Source organism: Dermacentor silvarum, chromosome 10 (genome assembly GCF_013339745.2).
Source record: "Dermacentor silvarum isolate Dsil-2018 chromosome 10, BIME_Dsil_1.4, whole genome shotgun sequence".
Classification (NCBI taxonomy): domain Eukaryota; kingdom Metazoa; phylum Arthropoda; class Arachnida; order Ixodida; family Ixodidae; genus Dermacentor; species Dermacentor silvarum.
In genome coordinates, this window is record NC_051163.1 from 36568218 (window position 1) to 36583480 (window position 15263).

At 46.6% G+C, this 15263-nt stretch overlaps 1 protein-coding gene across 1 annotated transcript in view; it reads left to right on the top strand.

The window, feature by feature from the left end:
- LOC125940620 (uncharacterized) overlaps positions 1 to 15263 on the top strand; it is a 56861-nt gene that overhangs the window by 14874 nt on the left and 26724 nt on the right. The window contains exons 3-5 of the mRNA XM_049657010.1: positions 8969 to 9020; positions 10318 to 10400; positions 12639 to 12728. Coding sequence (XP_049512967.1) covers positions 8969 to 9020; positions 10318 to 10400; positions 12639 to 12728 — 225 coding nt within the window. The remainder of the gene's footprint in view (positions 1 to 8968; positions 9021 to 10317; positions 10401 to 12638; positions 12729 to 15263) is intronic.

A 15263-nucleotide genomic window follows, 5' to 3' on the forward strand; every position in this document is an offset into this window, starting at 1 on the left:
TGTAGCCTGCTGAAAGGTTCGGTAACCTTGAATAGTGCACGGTCCCCTTGTCTCCTGTAGAAGCACGACAAGGGGTTTGAATTTTTTAATTTGCTGTCTTAGTGTGGATCCATTCTGCGTAAAACTTCGACAGTTCCATTGGATGCATATAGGCCTTGCCGTCATCTTTCATCTGCTGGCTTACGCCTTTTAGGTTCATCATGTTGCTTCTGAATATTTCTCTGAATTTCCGTGAATATCGCTTTCATCTGAGTTTGTATTGCATTCGTGACTGTCTGAAATTCCTCTCGTAGGTTCTTTTCGAGGCGCTGGGTCTCAGTGTGTCTTTCCTGCCTTAGGATGCTCAGCATCTGCGCATACGCCGAGTCTTGGGCTGTGAGTGGTTTTGACACTGATGGTGCCTGGTTCTGCTGAGTCTGTGCGGGTCCTACATATTGCGGCTTTCTAGAGTTTGCCGTGATTTTTCGACTAATTGATCGCCCGACCCGACTGTTAGAACGCGTGCGTTTTTCTCGGTCTGCCGGCGTCTCCGATTCACGTTGCCGTGGCGTTGGAGGTGGTGGCGTATCTCGTTGCTCTGGTGGTAGTCGTGCGAGTATTTGCTGCAGCATTGCTCTCAACTGTTGATTTTCCTTTCTGAGTTCTTTTATTTGTTGCTCATAATGAGCGGATAGTGTGGGTTGCGTGGATGTTCCTGCCAGCACTTTTTCAGCCCAGGTCACTGTCCTCTGCCCTTCTTCTGTGTTCTGCACGACTTTCTTAATGTCTTTCGGTGCACGGCTAGGACATGCCGAGTTTAGCGATATGTGGCCCTGTTTCTGGCATGCGACACAGAATAGCTCTTCGTCGCATTCGTTGTCTTGAGGGTGTTTTCTACCACACTGCTTACAAACTTCGTCTGAAGGGCAATACTTGGCAATGTGTCCCAATCCGTGACAATTGTAGCAAGCGATAACCTTCGGTCTGTACTCATGCACCCTTGTGATCTCATAATCGAATACGAGCCTGTTTGGGGGAGATTCCGTGTTAAATGTTAGCAGCAGCATGTTTGTCTTCCCGAGCAGACGTGCCTCTAGGATAGTTGCCGTCTCGCATCTCAAGTGATCCTTGATATATTCAATGGTCTGGCCGGGACGCACCTTGATGACCCCCCGACTGTTCCCCACCTTCTGTGTTGGCGTTCTTTCAATTATCACTTCATACGTACGAACGCGACCGCTCATTTTCTCAGCCAGTCGGGTCAGCGCCGCAAGCCTCTTCGCGTGTTCTTCATCCCTGACAGTAACCTTTATGCAGTTCGCCGCAGGGTCGTAGCGGAAAATTGATAATTCTGCAAGTTCCCAACTTCTCGCCGTCATCTCTAGTGCTGCTGTTATAGCCTGCTTAGGTATGTCATGTACGTGTACCTTGTTAAGTGGCCTGATCGAGAGCGCAAAATGAGGTCGACTTACCCGTTCGAGGCGAAGCTGTTCGGGCTTGACTTTTCTGTTTGGTTTCCGCTTGCTGAAAAAGGACCATTCAAGGCTTCCGTTGTCCTCGTTGTCTTCGTCGTTGCTATCGTCGTTGTCGTCCTCGCTAGCATCCTGAATATCCATTTGGTCGTTCAATTGCGACTCCCTTCTTCTGGCCTCTTCCATCGAGGGACGCGCCACGGCGTCTTCGGCTGTAGCGCGGCGTTCACTCGGCGTTTCGGCGCTCTCAGCGCGCTTCGCTCGTCGCGTTATCGGCATTCTGGAGGGGCTATTCTTCAAATTTTCGGCGTCTCTAAGCTGAGGTAAGCATGGAGCTTCCGTGCTGGGTCCACTGGAGTGCGAATGTTGCTGTGGTGGCGACATGATGTCGTGCTCACCGGGCCGGCCTCGCCGAGGCCGCACTCGGGCTGGGCCCAGACGTGGTTAGGCTTAGGTCAGTGGGTCGCCGTCGAAAAAGTCCTCGTAGCCAGAAAAAAACGTCAATTGGAGCCGTGAAAAAGCACACCACACTCACAGAAAGTACTCACGGTGTCGTTGCTCAATGTTTACCACGTTGAATGATAGTTCCACGCAAACTTAAAATAAAACATCGAAGAGCCAAAGTGGGCCGCGTCTTCACACTCTCAAGTACAGTATAAAAATAGCATCGCGCAGTATACAGCGGATGCGAGGTGGAGAGCAGGCGTGAGGCAGGTGGCAGTGGGAGGCGTAGAGCTGCTCCCAACGCCGACCGCGTTTCCCTGTGTTCGCGCCGACCGCTCCCGGGGTCCGCTATTGCAGCCGATACCTCTGGAGGCGGTTCGGCAGGTTTCAACCAGAAAACGGGACATTCTTCGCTTCCGAAAGACTGATGCGAGAGCTAGGGAAACTGAAACCAAGCGTCGCAGAAGAGAACATCCCGAGTTTAGATTGAGGGAAGCCGAGAGTTCGCGTAGGCGAAGAAATGTAGATCCGGAGGCTCGTGAACGTGGCCAGTTGAATTCATCGCAATACTACGCCGTACATCGCGAAGACATCCTGAGCGCCAGGAAACAGACAAGACTGGAAGATCCTGGGTTGCGGGTGCTCAGGAACTTTCGCAACATGAGACTGCACTAGCATGCCAATAAAATTCTGCGTAGCTCTGTTATCGCAAGCATCAGAGACCAGGGGAGATGGGGAAAGCCCAGAAAAAGCTACACTAAGTGTGTGGTTTGTCTCTCCTTCAATAGGCTTTCCCCAGCTCAACTCGTCTCTGGTGTTTGTGATAGCAGAGCCACACATAATTTTTCCTTCAATGAAATTAGTCGGTTCATTCCCGCTCCCTCTCTCGCCGAGCTCGTATTTGCCCACGGCGCTTGGCTGCAACTGCGAATGTGGCTGCTGTACGCGGCTGTATCTTGAGAGCGATCTGCGTTGCGGGCAGTCTAGGTGCTTCGGCGGCTCGTAGCTTTGTGCGTGCTGTGTGCTCTCGGCACTCCGTTTGCGTTGAAGCGATAGAGAACAGCATGAAGTTCACTTCCTCACGCCAGCGTTTTGACAGCGAGCGTCTGCGGTCATCGAGTTTGACGTGTTTATGTTTGCTGTGCGCGCTGACACTATGCTTGTTAATTTAGTTAGCAAGGGAATGTTTACAAGTCGACACGGTCGATAAAAGTACTACCCTTACTTCGCATGGCTCTCTGCTAATTTGCTATCGCAATCGTTGCTGCGCCTTTCGGGCGAAACTGCGACTTCTTTTACGTCTTACGCACACGGGCGTCGTCGCGCAAAGGTCGGGGCGTGAGGGAGTGGCGCCGCTCGTGTGCGCGTTTTATAGGGAGCGCGGTAGATTTCCATGACGTCACACGCAGCGGCGCCCGGGAGCGTCATCTCAGGACAACGGAGCCGAAGGTGGCCGTTTCGCGGGCACAGACTCTTCAGTCGGTGCTGTATAAATAGGTGTCATGCAGACAAAGGCGAAATCCAGGTTGGTAGGCTAGTAGTGCTTTCGCACTAAATGAGACAGAGAGCGGCGTGGGTAGATTGTTGGCGGTGGGAGAGGATGGGAAGCCTTAAGAAAACAGGACGGATAAAGTAAGTGACCTAGGCGGCGTACGTGTGTAGCTTTAGAAGAATGGCCCGAGCAACCCGGGAGTAACCCAGCGTAGAGGAGTTGAAAGAATGACCAGAGTGGCCAAATTGCAGTGCGCCGGGAAGTTGTGAAGGCATTAAGATAGTAACATGGAGTCTGTGGGAAACAAAGGTAGGGCGAAGGGAAGCAGATGCTGTGGATGGAAGTGGGTTGGTCCTTAAAGGGACGTAGCCTCAGTTGAGCGGGGTCGGCGTCGTCGTGGCTGTATACACTGCAGAAGTGGCACGACCCTGCCTGGTGGAGATGTCAAAAATATATGCTGACATTTGGGACATGACGGTGGCGGTTTTTCAAAACAAAATATAAATGCAAGAAAATAGAAGCAAAGAAACGGAAAACTGCAGAAGCAGGAGGGGGCAGGTGTACATGGAGAAAAGGATTGGCTTGATTTATATATGCATAAAAAACGTGGAAAGAAACAATTAAATTGAATCATAAGGAAGGGTCAGGGAAGTAGGAATAGCTGACCTTAAAAATCGAGTTTAGCTGGTGGCATAATACGTTTCTGTGCCTTTGTTAATGATGTAAAAATTTCAAAAGTTAACTTGTCGTTTTTAGCGATTCTAAGTTGCCACGTGCCAAATTGCCCGCGCTGTAAGAAGTTATTCTTATGTGTGAACTATGAGTCCGCATATTTCCTGTCATGCGGGGAACGGAATGTTTTTTTTTTTCTGTATATCAATCCTTGCTTCATTGAATATATGGCCGTGTTCACTGAGGGAGTGAGCTACTGCTTTGGGAAAATTGTGTTTTTCTATCTGCGCGATAAGGCTCCCAACCTCAAGTTTTCCGACAGATACCAGCGCTACTCTTTTCCCTAGCGGATATCGGCGTCACATTGTATCAGTTTGAAGTAACTGTGAGGTGCTCGTGATGCCCGCGATCTTTGCTAAATTGCTCCTCACGTCACCGTTGTTTCCCGACGGTTAGGCGAGCGAGCAGCCAAGGTGCCCGGTACGGTTGTGGGGTGATCGAACTGCCATAACAGTGAAAAAATCGCAAGACCCTGCAGCCGCCTGTCAGGTTCTACTGTTTCCTGGTTAAATGGTATGAAAAGGAACGCGGGAAAGTATGGATAGCCACCATCGGCAGATTCAAGTTGGTCAGAATGCCGAAGTTGCCCGTTAAGGTAAATGCTTGTTATTATTCACGGTCTTGTTGTTGCTTCCCCCTTGTAGCTAATTCATGACAGTTTACTCGCACAATGCGGTTATCACTGCAGATGTACACTTCTATGTGCTTTCAGCGACGCATCGAGCCTTGGCTGATTTGTGAGTGCGACGTACATTGTGCTTTCTCGTGATGCAGCGTGCGCAGGATCGGTAACAATTCTGTAGTAGCAAGTTGCAAGCAGTTGAACGCTTTAGCACAGGCGTATAATTAGGTAGCTCATTTGTAAACAGGATCAGGACCGTACTTTGCGCAATCTTGACTCCGCGAGTTGTATGGGGAGAGGAGGGCAGCGCTGGTCTGAATTAGTGTTGTCAACTCAAAAATTAAAAACCGCTAAAGGAACCCCCAAAAGCCTCTAAAAACCGCTAAATTCCATATTTGTACCCCAGACTCCAAGAATTGCCACGCATTCAAATGCAGGTGCTTTCTTTCGCAGAAATGTGTTGTCTGCTTCGTCTCGGTTTGTCGAGCACTCAGCGGGCGATTGTACAGTCGTACGCTGGTTCCAGGCGGACTTCCAGCGCTGCTACCGACGTACACCTCCATCGTGCCGATCTGTTGCACTACATTTTCGGGCAGGTAATGCCTAAAGGACTAATACAGAAATCACACAGGCACACTCCAACCACACCTATATATACCCCGGCAAACAACATGAAACAATGGCCCGCTCTCACTTCTGAATATGCTCAAATAATGCTGTGACGAACTACTAGAAAGTTTTAGCCACAATCTTCAGGACATAGTGACACTGGATGAGGGGAAAGAGTTAGAAAATTACCACGAAAAACATTCTAGAAAGTTGGTTGAAAAACAGATGCAGAAAACGAACTATAATAAAAAAAAGCCGGCAGATCCCACGCCCTGTGGGATTTGATGTTATGTGAAGCAGTGTGCGGGGGAGCCTACCAAGTTACCGAAACGTCCATGAGAGCACCAAGACATAGCAGCTCTTTTATGACCTACATGACAAGCATGTCATGACATTCATGTCATAAGCCTCAGGAGTCCCTTTAGCTACAACTAAGAGACTTTGAGCCGAAAGCCTTAGCCATGCCCATGACTATGACTTCGAGCATCAACCTGTAGCCTTTTCCTTCACTTAGCACCCACGTCAGAACCAATTCCAGTGGTTTTTGAGTGTTAATCTTTTTTCGCTGATTCATTATCATTTTTGCTGAGCCATGCTCATGACTATGACTTCTACCACCATCTTTTAGTGTTTCTTTCACTTAGTACCCACGTCCGAATCCATTTCAATGGTTTTTGAGTGTTAATCTTTTTTCTCTGCGTCATTGTCATTTTTGCGCGGCCATGGTCATGAGTATGACTTCTACCATCATCCTTTAGTGCTTCCTTCACTTAGTACCCACGTTAGGACCCATTTCATGGATTTTGAGTGTTATTCTTTTTTCGCTGAGTCATTGTCATTTTTGCTCAGTCATGTTGATGACTATGACTTCTACCATCATCATTTAGTGTTTCCTTCACGTAGTACCCACGTCAGAACCCATTTCGGTTACTTTTGAGTGCTAATCTTTTTTCGTTGAGTCATTGTCATCTATGCTGAGTCATGCTCATGACTGATTTCCACCATCATCATTTAGTGTTTCCTTCACTTAGTACACACGACCGAACGCATTTCACTGTTTTTTGAGTGTTAATCTTTTTCGCTGGGTCACTGTCAGGACCTACATGACACGCATGTCATGACATTCACGTCATGACCTATCACTTATGGTATTCATACACTCCCGTTACACTATGCTAATGTGGGTACATACCAAATTAACGAAACGACCATGAGAGCACCAAGACGTAGGCGGCTATTTCATGACCTACATGAGACGCATCTCATGATATTCATGTCATGACATAACATTTATGTTTGCCATATACCCTTGTCATAGTATGCCAACGTTGTTACATACCATGATACCAAGTTAATGAAACAATCAAGAGAGAACAAATACGTAGGCGGCTAGATAGATAGATAGATAGATAGATGGATAGATAGATAGATGATACTGTCAAAGTAGCAAATGTTCGCCACGAAATGCTTCGCATTTAAACACTACCTTCCATGCAAACAACTACGTCACTCCAACGAAATGGAAATCTAGTTTAGAAACACCAGATGGAGCTGAAGTCTCCACAAAATCAAACCAGAATAATGTCGTGGACATTTAAAAAAATCACAGCATATCCACGGGGTGAATGATGATCAGTGGGGCGAAGCTCCGGGGAATCATTCGGGTAAACCACAGCTACGGACGAGAGATAAAGAGAGCGCGCGTCGGGAACGAACGCCCTTGTGCACCGCAGCACCCCTAGCTACGGGCGAGAAAGAAAGAAAGCGCGCGTCGGTAACGAACGCCCTTGTGCATCACAGCGCACCTAGCTACGAACGAGAGAGAAAAACGCCGGAAGCGTTCTCCGGAAGCCGGAAGCTGGCTTCCGGAACAGGAAGCGGAACCGGAAGTGGAAACGGAAGCGGAAGTAGGCTTCCGGTTATATATACATATACATATATATGTATATATGCGTATACATACATATACGGACACACAACGCCATCTATTGAGCAATTCATAAACTAGAGGTGGCTACATACTACTACTACTACTACGACTACTACTACTACTACTACAGAGGAGGGAACGACCCACACCCTAAGGAGCTTTGCCCCTAAAACAGCCTCAGAGATTCGCTTAATCTGAAATTGACGCTGTGCTGCGCCACCAAATGCGTATCTTGCAACCAGGCGCAAGAGGAACTGGCGACTCAATATCCCACGCGAAAGGAGGAAAGCGAGAAGGCATCGCGGGATAGAGGCAGGGTGGCTCCTACTCTGACAACTTCGTACATTTGCGCCGGTGCGGGCTGTCGTGCGCAGCGTATCTTGAAAGCGATCTCCACACGGCTCTGACTTTTGTATGCGCTGTGCTTTCACCGCTCAGTTTCTGTTGAAGCGATAGACCACACGAACCTTCGCTCGCTGCGGCTGCCGCGCTTGCTCACGCTAGCGTTTTCACAGTGGTTGTTTGCGGTCATCGAATTTGATCTATTCATGTTTGCTTGTGCGCGCTGACACCACGCTTGTTAATTCGTTAGTAAGCGAATGTGTCCAAGTTTATGCAGCCGATAAAACTACTATCCCTACTCCGTATACCTCTCTACTAATTTTTTATCGCATTTGATGCTTTGCCTTTCGGGCGAAACTGCGACTTTTTTTTTTCTTTCCACACTTCTACACACATATCAACCCTACGAGTCCTTTTTCAAAGTACACCTGCCCCTCCTGCTAATTTCGGTGCTTTTCTTCTTCTACCACTTTTTTTCATGAAAAAAGCGACATGTCCATAAAATCAGCATTTCTTTTTTGGCGCCTGCAACAACACACAGGATCTTGCCACTTCTGCATACCGCCATGACGACCACTACGCCGAACCGCTGAGGTATAACGTCCCTTTTACGGACCAACCCGCTGCCATTCACGGAGTCTGCTCCTGCCGTCTCCCCCTCCCCTGTTCTTTCCCACACACTCCATGCCGCCACTTAATTGCCTGTAAGTTTTGCAGAAGCACTGCTGCTACACCACTCAGGTAATTTTTTTAACTCATGTCCATTGGTCTGCTCCCGCAATGAGCAGCTGAGCGGACCATTCTTCTGAAACCACAAACGTACGTCGACTACGTCACCGGCGGTTTCTGTCCAGTTCTATGAAAACTGCCTCTCCTCTAGCTCCCTCGCTAACCGCCCGTCACCCCTCTCTTCCTGTCTTCTTTTTTTTTTTTTTTTTGGTCTCCTGCCCCCTCCTTCTCCCCCGCTCACTGCCCGCTCGTCTTCGAACTCCCGTCCTTCCAGCCACCACACCAAGAAACGACAGAAGACAGCGCTCATTTTCTTTTCAATCTCTTCTTTTACAACCAGCCGCCACCGACAATGACCGCATGTGACGCCATATTTCGAACCTTTAAGAAAAATCCTCCGAGGATGACAAGGCCGTCTTTGACAAAGAAAGGTCCACCTATAGAAACGACGGTCAGCCTTCCTGAAATATTTTACCCTGCTTACGTAACTTCAATACCAAAGTGTGCTACTGCATCTGTCAGCCCCCTTCTTGATTTTGAATGTAGTGGAATATTCTAGGTTTATTTTCTGTGTACACCTGTCAGTATTGACGCTGAACTTGTGTATTTTCTTACAGATGCGCAATGGGCTTGCCACTTTGCTTTTATTCTCCGTAGTAAAAACACACCGTAAGTGACAGGCTGTTTATGACTCATCACATACATAGCTCTTAGTTTTTTTTTCTGAACGACGCAGAGGGCCACCACATTGTTGAATTAGCCATCTCGGCAGTCCTCATTGTACCAAGGGAGAACTATGACCTCTCTAATTGATGAAAATCATCGCCATTGCAGAATTGATTGGGTCGCAAACTGCTGTGTTGATAGTATGCAGGCGTGAAGTGACAATAGCGTCACGTCGTGAGTGTAAAAGGGAGACGCTTTGTCTCTCGCCGGTCTGCTGCAGCACAAAATGACCTTACTAAGCATGACATTATCCTGTGGCTTTGTCATTTTACATTTTATGAGAGTTTTCATGCGCCACGCTGATTCCAAGAGCGGTGGGGTCTCTGTATGAATTTTAGGGCATACAGCAGGCAGAACTATAGCGGAATAAGTGAGCATGTCCATCAATCATGCTAGGAAATTTCATAAATATTTTAGGGCTAATCTCAATCAGCGAACAGACAAATACACAAGGCACAGAACTGGCAAATTTTCTCCTAATTGATCTGTTTCAAACTGAACAAATTATTTGCGAAAAAATGTCCTTGTTATTAAAGCATCTGTTCATCCCACTCTGCTGGCCTTTTTTTTCCCTTGATTTCATGTGACTGTTACAAAGAAAAACACTCTTTTTGAGAATAAGGCGTCGCCACTGTGAGAAACATGCGTTGTCGGAGTAAGTTATTAGTTAAGTAATCCAAATTAAGATAAACCCTAAAGCCTGCTTAATAAAAGAAATTACAATCTCACTAGGTTACCTTTGGCAACACGTCAGTCGCTAGACCACGCTCGTCTTGTATATGTCACAGTGTGCATTCCGAAGGAAACGTGGATGTACTGTACCTGCTGGACGGCCTTGCTTTCAAAATTGTTAATGATTTAGAGGAGAGGTTTGGACATATCAACGGTGTCCTAAAACAAGCGACTATTGAAACAAGCGAAGGAATTGAAACGCGAGCAATGCAGGGAACGTTCTTTTTCCCTTAAATTCAGCCATGGCGCCCAAAGTTTTTTGCGCCCTGGATGTTTATTTTACTGCGTGTCTTAAAGGGCAGTAGAAAACGAAAAAGAAAGCCGAGCATCTCGTTTGCCCATTGCCCTGACTTAAAATTCATTCTCATACCGCCCATTCATTTATGCTGCTTGTTGTGTGCCTTTGCGCGAGTAGTTTCTTGGGCTACTGTCACTTACACGGCAAACTCACTGCTTAATGCAGGAACAGAGGCAGTAAAAATCGTATGTTTATTTTTTCTTCTTTCAGACGACATTGATGACATCATAGATCTAGTCGTGTATGGCGGATCTGCGGTGCTCTCCCTGATCCTCCTCATGGGCGTCCAGAGCGTAAGAATTTTCCCGGCACTCAAGTGCGCGATCAAAAGTGCACCTGAGGCACGGCTATATTGTTGAGCTTACTCATTCGACTCAAAGAGACATTTAAGATAGCAGTAAGTGGGGCTGAATTAAGCAAATCCTTCTGGATGAATACCACAAAAGCTACTCTAACCGTCAGAAGAGGCTTAGTGAAAGGCGCAAAAAAAATATATATGTTTGGACACGCCGACTCGAAGTTCGTCGTGACGTCCAGGATATTTAGGACGATTTCTCAAAGAGATTTAGTTTCGTCTGTAATGAGTAATAGTTTGTATTTTAAAGGAGCAGGGAATTCAACTTAAAGAATAAAATACACTATGTAATGTTGCTGCGATTACGACGTAAAACACAAACAAATGAAAATTAGATCTCCCGTTCTCATTTAGTATTGAATATATTAAAATATACGATGTTTAAAATTCCGAAAACATAACATAATAAAATAGCCATTAACGTTTTTCTTTACAGTCCCTTTAAGAGGAAGCGCTGCTAAGGGCCTACTCCACTACCTCCTTTACAAATACATTTAAAACGCATGAATGCTTACAAATTCTTAACTACACCGAATACTCACATTGCAGTGCTGTAAACTACATTCCTTAGAGCATCTAAAGCCCACACTTTACGTACTAACTTATATCTTACGTCAATTTGTTACTACCCTTACGGTGGTTTCGCACATGTCTTACTCATAGAACTGGCGTAATTGACAGCAATGTAAAATAGAGAATTCTTGTCCGCTTTAGGTGTACTATTTTATGGAGTTTACAGAATAGGGATATCGTTCCTTCATTGTCAAATTAAGAAATTGCAAACTTGACTGTACCGTTCTGCTGAGAATTCGCAATGTGTAACGACGCATATAAAACATTTGACCACTAATTCGAAAATCCCCTTCAAAGAGCCACTAGATTTAAATTGTTTCTTTAAAATCCAACAAACCTCAGTGCATTTGGTGTGTTGATTGCTGAGACAAAGGGTTTCACTGTTCCCATTATTGAGGGCAGGAGACCCAGAAACAAATCTTCCTCCGAGACTAGGCGGTTGTCACGAACGGCGAGAAATGAACGCGCACACAAGAAAGTGTATTTACAAAGTGTGTGCCTTGGTGTGTGCGTGTGCCGTTTCGCGCAAGCTGACTTACGTTAAAAGGCATCAATTGATCAACTGCAGTGTAAATTTGTGATTGTGGGAGTCCCAATTGCAAACCTCAATTTCTCGAAACGATAGCTAAGTACGACGAATTTGGACTGTGGTTCTGTGTGTATACAGTTGTCTGAGAGCAATCTACGATCGTGTACTATCAGTCAGAAATGGTTTGCAGCTTGTAAAGAGACTGAATGCACCCCAAAATTAGCGTAGATGTAATAACGCTTAAGTGCATTGGTTGTGATGTTTCGCATGAAGCTGTACCAGACATAGGGATAATGATGCGTGCTAATAATGATGTCTATATGAACGCTATACTGAGCAAAATTGATATGGGAAACTCAGCCCCAGTCTTTACATGATTATGTGTTTAGCTCCTGAACGCGTTTCAACGTGCGAGGGTAAATAGCACTTGGGTCCACGTGTCGTGAAGCAGCCATGGTATCTGGCAATGCGGGCAATCAGGAAGATTACGGTGTGTGCGGAATTTCTCGCTACTGCAGAAATGCGACCACTGAGATTTATGCCAACTACCAGTGCCATTGTTACCGGGTTCGGGGCAGGTTTTTTGCGGGGCACGCAATATTGCTCTCTTTAAACAATTCTGAGTAGCCCGATTGCCCGTTTTTGTACGTGCGTTGTTTGTACCATTCCTTGGGGGGGGGGGGGGGGGGGGCTATTCTGTCAGAGTCCACCTAGTGGACTGTCCATTTCAAATTTCAAATGTCCGTGATTGGTTGCAGCTGCCCTAGCGCGAAGTAGACTGGCTGCCTTCGTCTCGCTCGTGCACCTGGAGCCAATTGACGAAATGGAGCCAGCCGAAATGGAGAGACCACTAGATGGACTTTTGCAGAATACCCCTGGTGAACTGCGAGAGGCCTTCATTCTGAAATGATTATGAAATAAGCTACTGCTGTAGCTGCTGCTGCTGATGATTATGACTTCAAAAGTGCATTTACACAGTGACACCCAGTAATATATCATAATTTCACAGTTCGGCAATATAACATTCTTACGTTTCCCAAACGGTTAAATTAAGGCCTTATACTTTCGTTACAGGGCAGCAAGAAGTTGGTGAACCTATTCGTACTTGGTGCGATGCTACGAGTATTGAGCTTTTGCCTCCAGATTGGATACTTAACGTTTCAGGCAAGTTCATTTTATACTTGGCACGGAAAAAAAGAAAAGTATTCTCTATAACTGCCGTTCCCTTCACTGTCGAATAAATGTCGTTGGGCTCTGCATATGAACATCAGCAGTAGCTTTCGAAGCGTTTACTCTGTTGACGAGACCCACCGTGGTTGCTCAGTGGCTATGGTGTTGGGCTGCTGAGCACGAGGTGGCGGGATCAAATCCCGGCCACGGCGGCCGCATTTCGATGGGGGCGAAATGCAGGAAATACCCGTGTATTTAGATTTAGGTGCACGTTAAAGAACCCCAGGGGGTCGAAATTATTCCGGAGTCCCCCACTACGGCTTGCCTCTTAATAAAATCGTGGTTTTGGCACGTAAAACCCTAGTATTATTACCCTGTTGACAATATGCAGTTAGGTGGTCATGGCCTGATAACTTCAACTTACCAGCATTTTCACTTTGCCCCTTAGTATTTATTCTTTGAAATCATCACCCCCCAGTCAGATTTAAAGCATTAGTTCCTAACTAAAACGCCCTGATTATGTACCAGTGTATGTTCGCATGGTAAACAGGTCTGCCATTACGGACCTGGCAGATGTCCGCAGCTACACAGCCTCACAAGTACCTGCCTTTCTAGCAGCTGTGAAAGGTATTTCCCTGTATGCACAACAAAGGTCACATATTCACTCTCACTGAATATTTATTTTGATTCACTACATCGCTAAGAGGAAAGGCTGAATTGCAAAGTCCAAGTGAGGCAAATGAACACTGGGAGAAGTCAGTGCAGTGGTGTCGCAAGGGCGAATGCGATGGGGGATACTTGCTAATGAAAAATATGTGTATACACACCAGAGGACAGAAATGCCATTACCTGCGTTTATTCTATAACCCTTGCGTCATGCTTACACATACCTGCTCTAGACGAGTGAGCAAGAATGAGCACATTACCAATGGCACATACGAAGTGGAACAAGAATGTGCTGGCGGAAATTTAAAACTTGAAAGTAACGGAAGGTGGTTAGCATGGTGGGGTGTAAGAATAAAGGGCATGTGTGGTGCATAGAAACCTATGGGATGACATTGTATGTTTTATTTTGCAAGTGATGCGAAAGCATCAAATTGTCCATTGAGCTAAAAGCCTGCGTCTGTATAGCAGCCAAACGGCACCTAAATACCCATTGGCTGCGACGACACGTGACAAGCGTGCCTCGACAGAAGAGAGCGGGTGGATCGGAACGCCTGCTGCAGCTATTGACCCGTTTCGCGGCGATCCCGTGGGCGCTGCCATGTTTGATCACGTGGTGATGCATCCATTGCTTGCCTCAGCTGCCTCCGTGTTTACAAGGAATGCATATGAGGCCCGGCGCGGCTCAGGAAACCTATGTATCGGAAGATATCGTAGAGGCTGCCTGGGTGGACGACGCGAAGTTTTGGCCAGAGCTTCAGAGGACATGTAAAAACGATTGCAGAGCTCATTAAGCTTTGTCCAAACGGTACGAGCAGCGTATGTGGTGCTTGTTCTAAAAGGAGGCTAAAGATGTATTTCAAGCTGTCCAAGCTTTCCGCTTATGAATTGAATCAGGATCAGTGTGCTATGCTTTTCGGTCTTTATTTTGGCAAATACTTTGAAGCAGCAGCTTGTGACGTTTCTGACTCCATGAAGCTTGTCGGTGCGGTCACTATCTGGTTATTTTCTGCATAATCGCTCGCCGGTGTGCTCAGTTGCAATAGATTTGTTTTTGCTGTACGAAAGTCTTGGAACATAGCTGTTCTGTACTTTGTAATAGCATGTAGCAAATATGTATCGCTAGTAGCTCGCTTACTCCTGTGGACCGTCACGGAAGATTCAGCTTCGACCATTCGTGTGCTGTCGGTGTAGTCGCTGTTAACCATGCTTTGGAGCATTGATTCAAGAGTGCGCCCATTCACATATTCTTAACACATTGACGATAGAGTGTGCGTAAGTTTGCGTAGAGTTGAGGTAGATGTGTGTAGATAACGTGCGCGAAACATACTATGCCAAGTAGCGGCGCAACTACCTCTGTCATTGTTTAACGAGCAGTACTCACTCTTTCCGACGTTCCGAGGTTTAAGTCTTTGGAAGTAGGCGATACAACGCTAACATATTCTTGTGAAAAGTTTTTTTTATCCACGAAGAAAGTCGTACATTGAGAAGGGCCGGCAATGGAGGCTGTCCGTATCTAGCAACAGTCCGTGAACTTGGTCACACTTATTCATTTTATTCCTTCACATGCCAGTCGCTATTTTGGCAGCCAACTAGTGCACACGTCTTCAATACACCGCTCCACATTTTGCAGCATGAATGGAGCATAGTGCGTGAGCGAAAACCCAGTTGCCTTTCCGACAGCTGATGGCACAGAAACCGGGCAGTAGCGGTGATGATTTTTTATTCGTGCGCTGTCGCTGAGGCAACGTATGGCATGCCGCCGAGAGCGCCATCTCGTTTCGCGAGAACAAACTGCTCCGCGAAAAGGGGCAATAGAGCGCCAGGTGTTGCGTGAGGTGGGAGGGCATGGCCGCGACACCACGT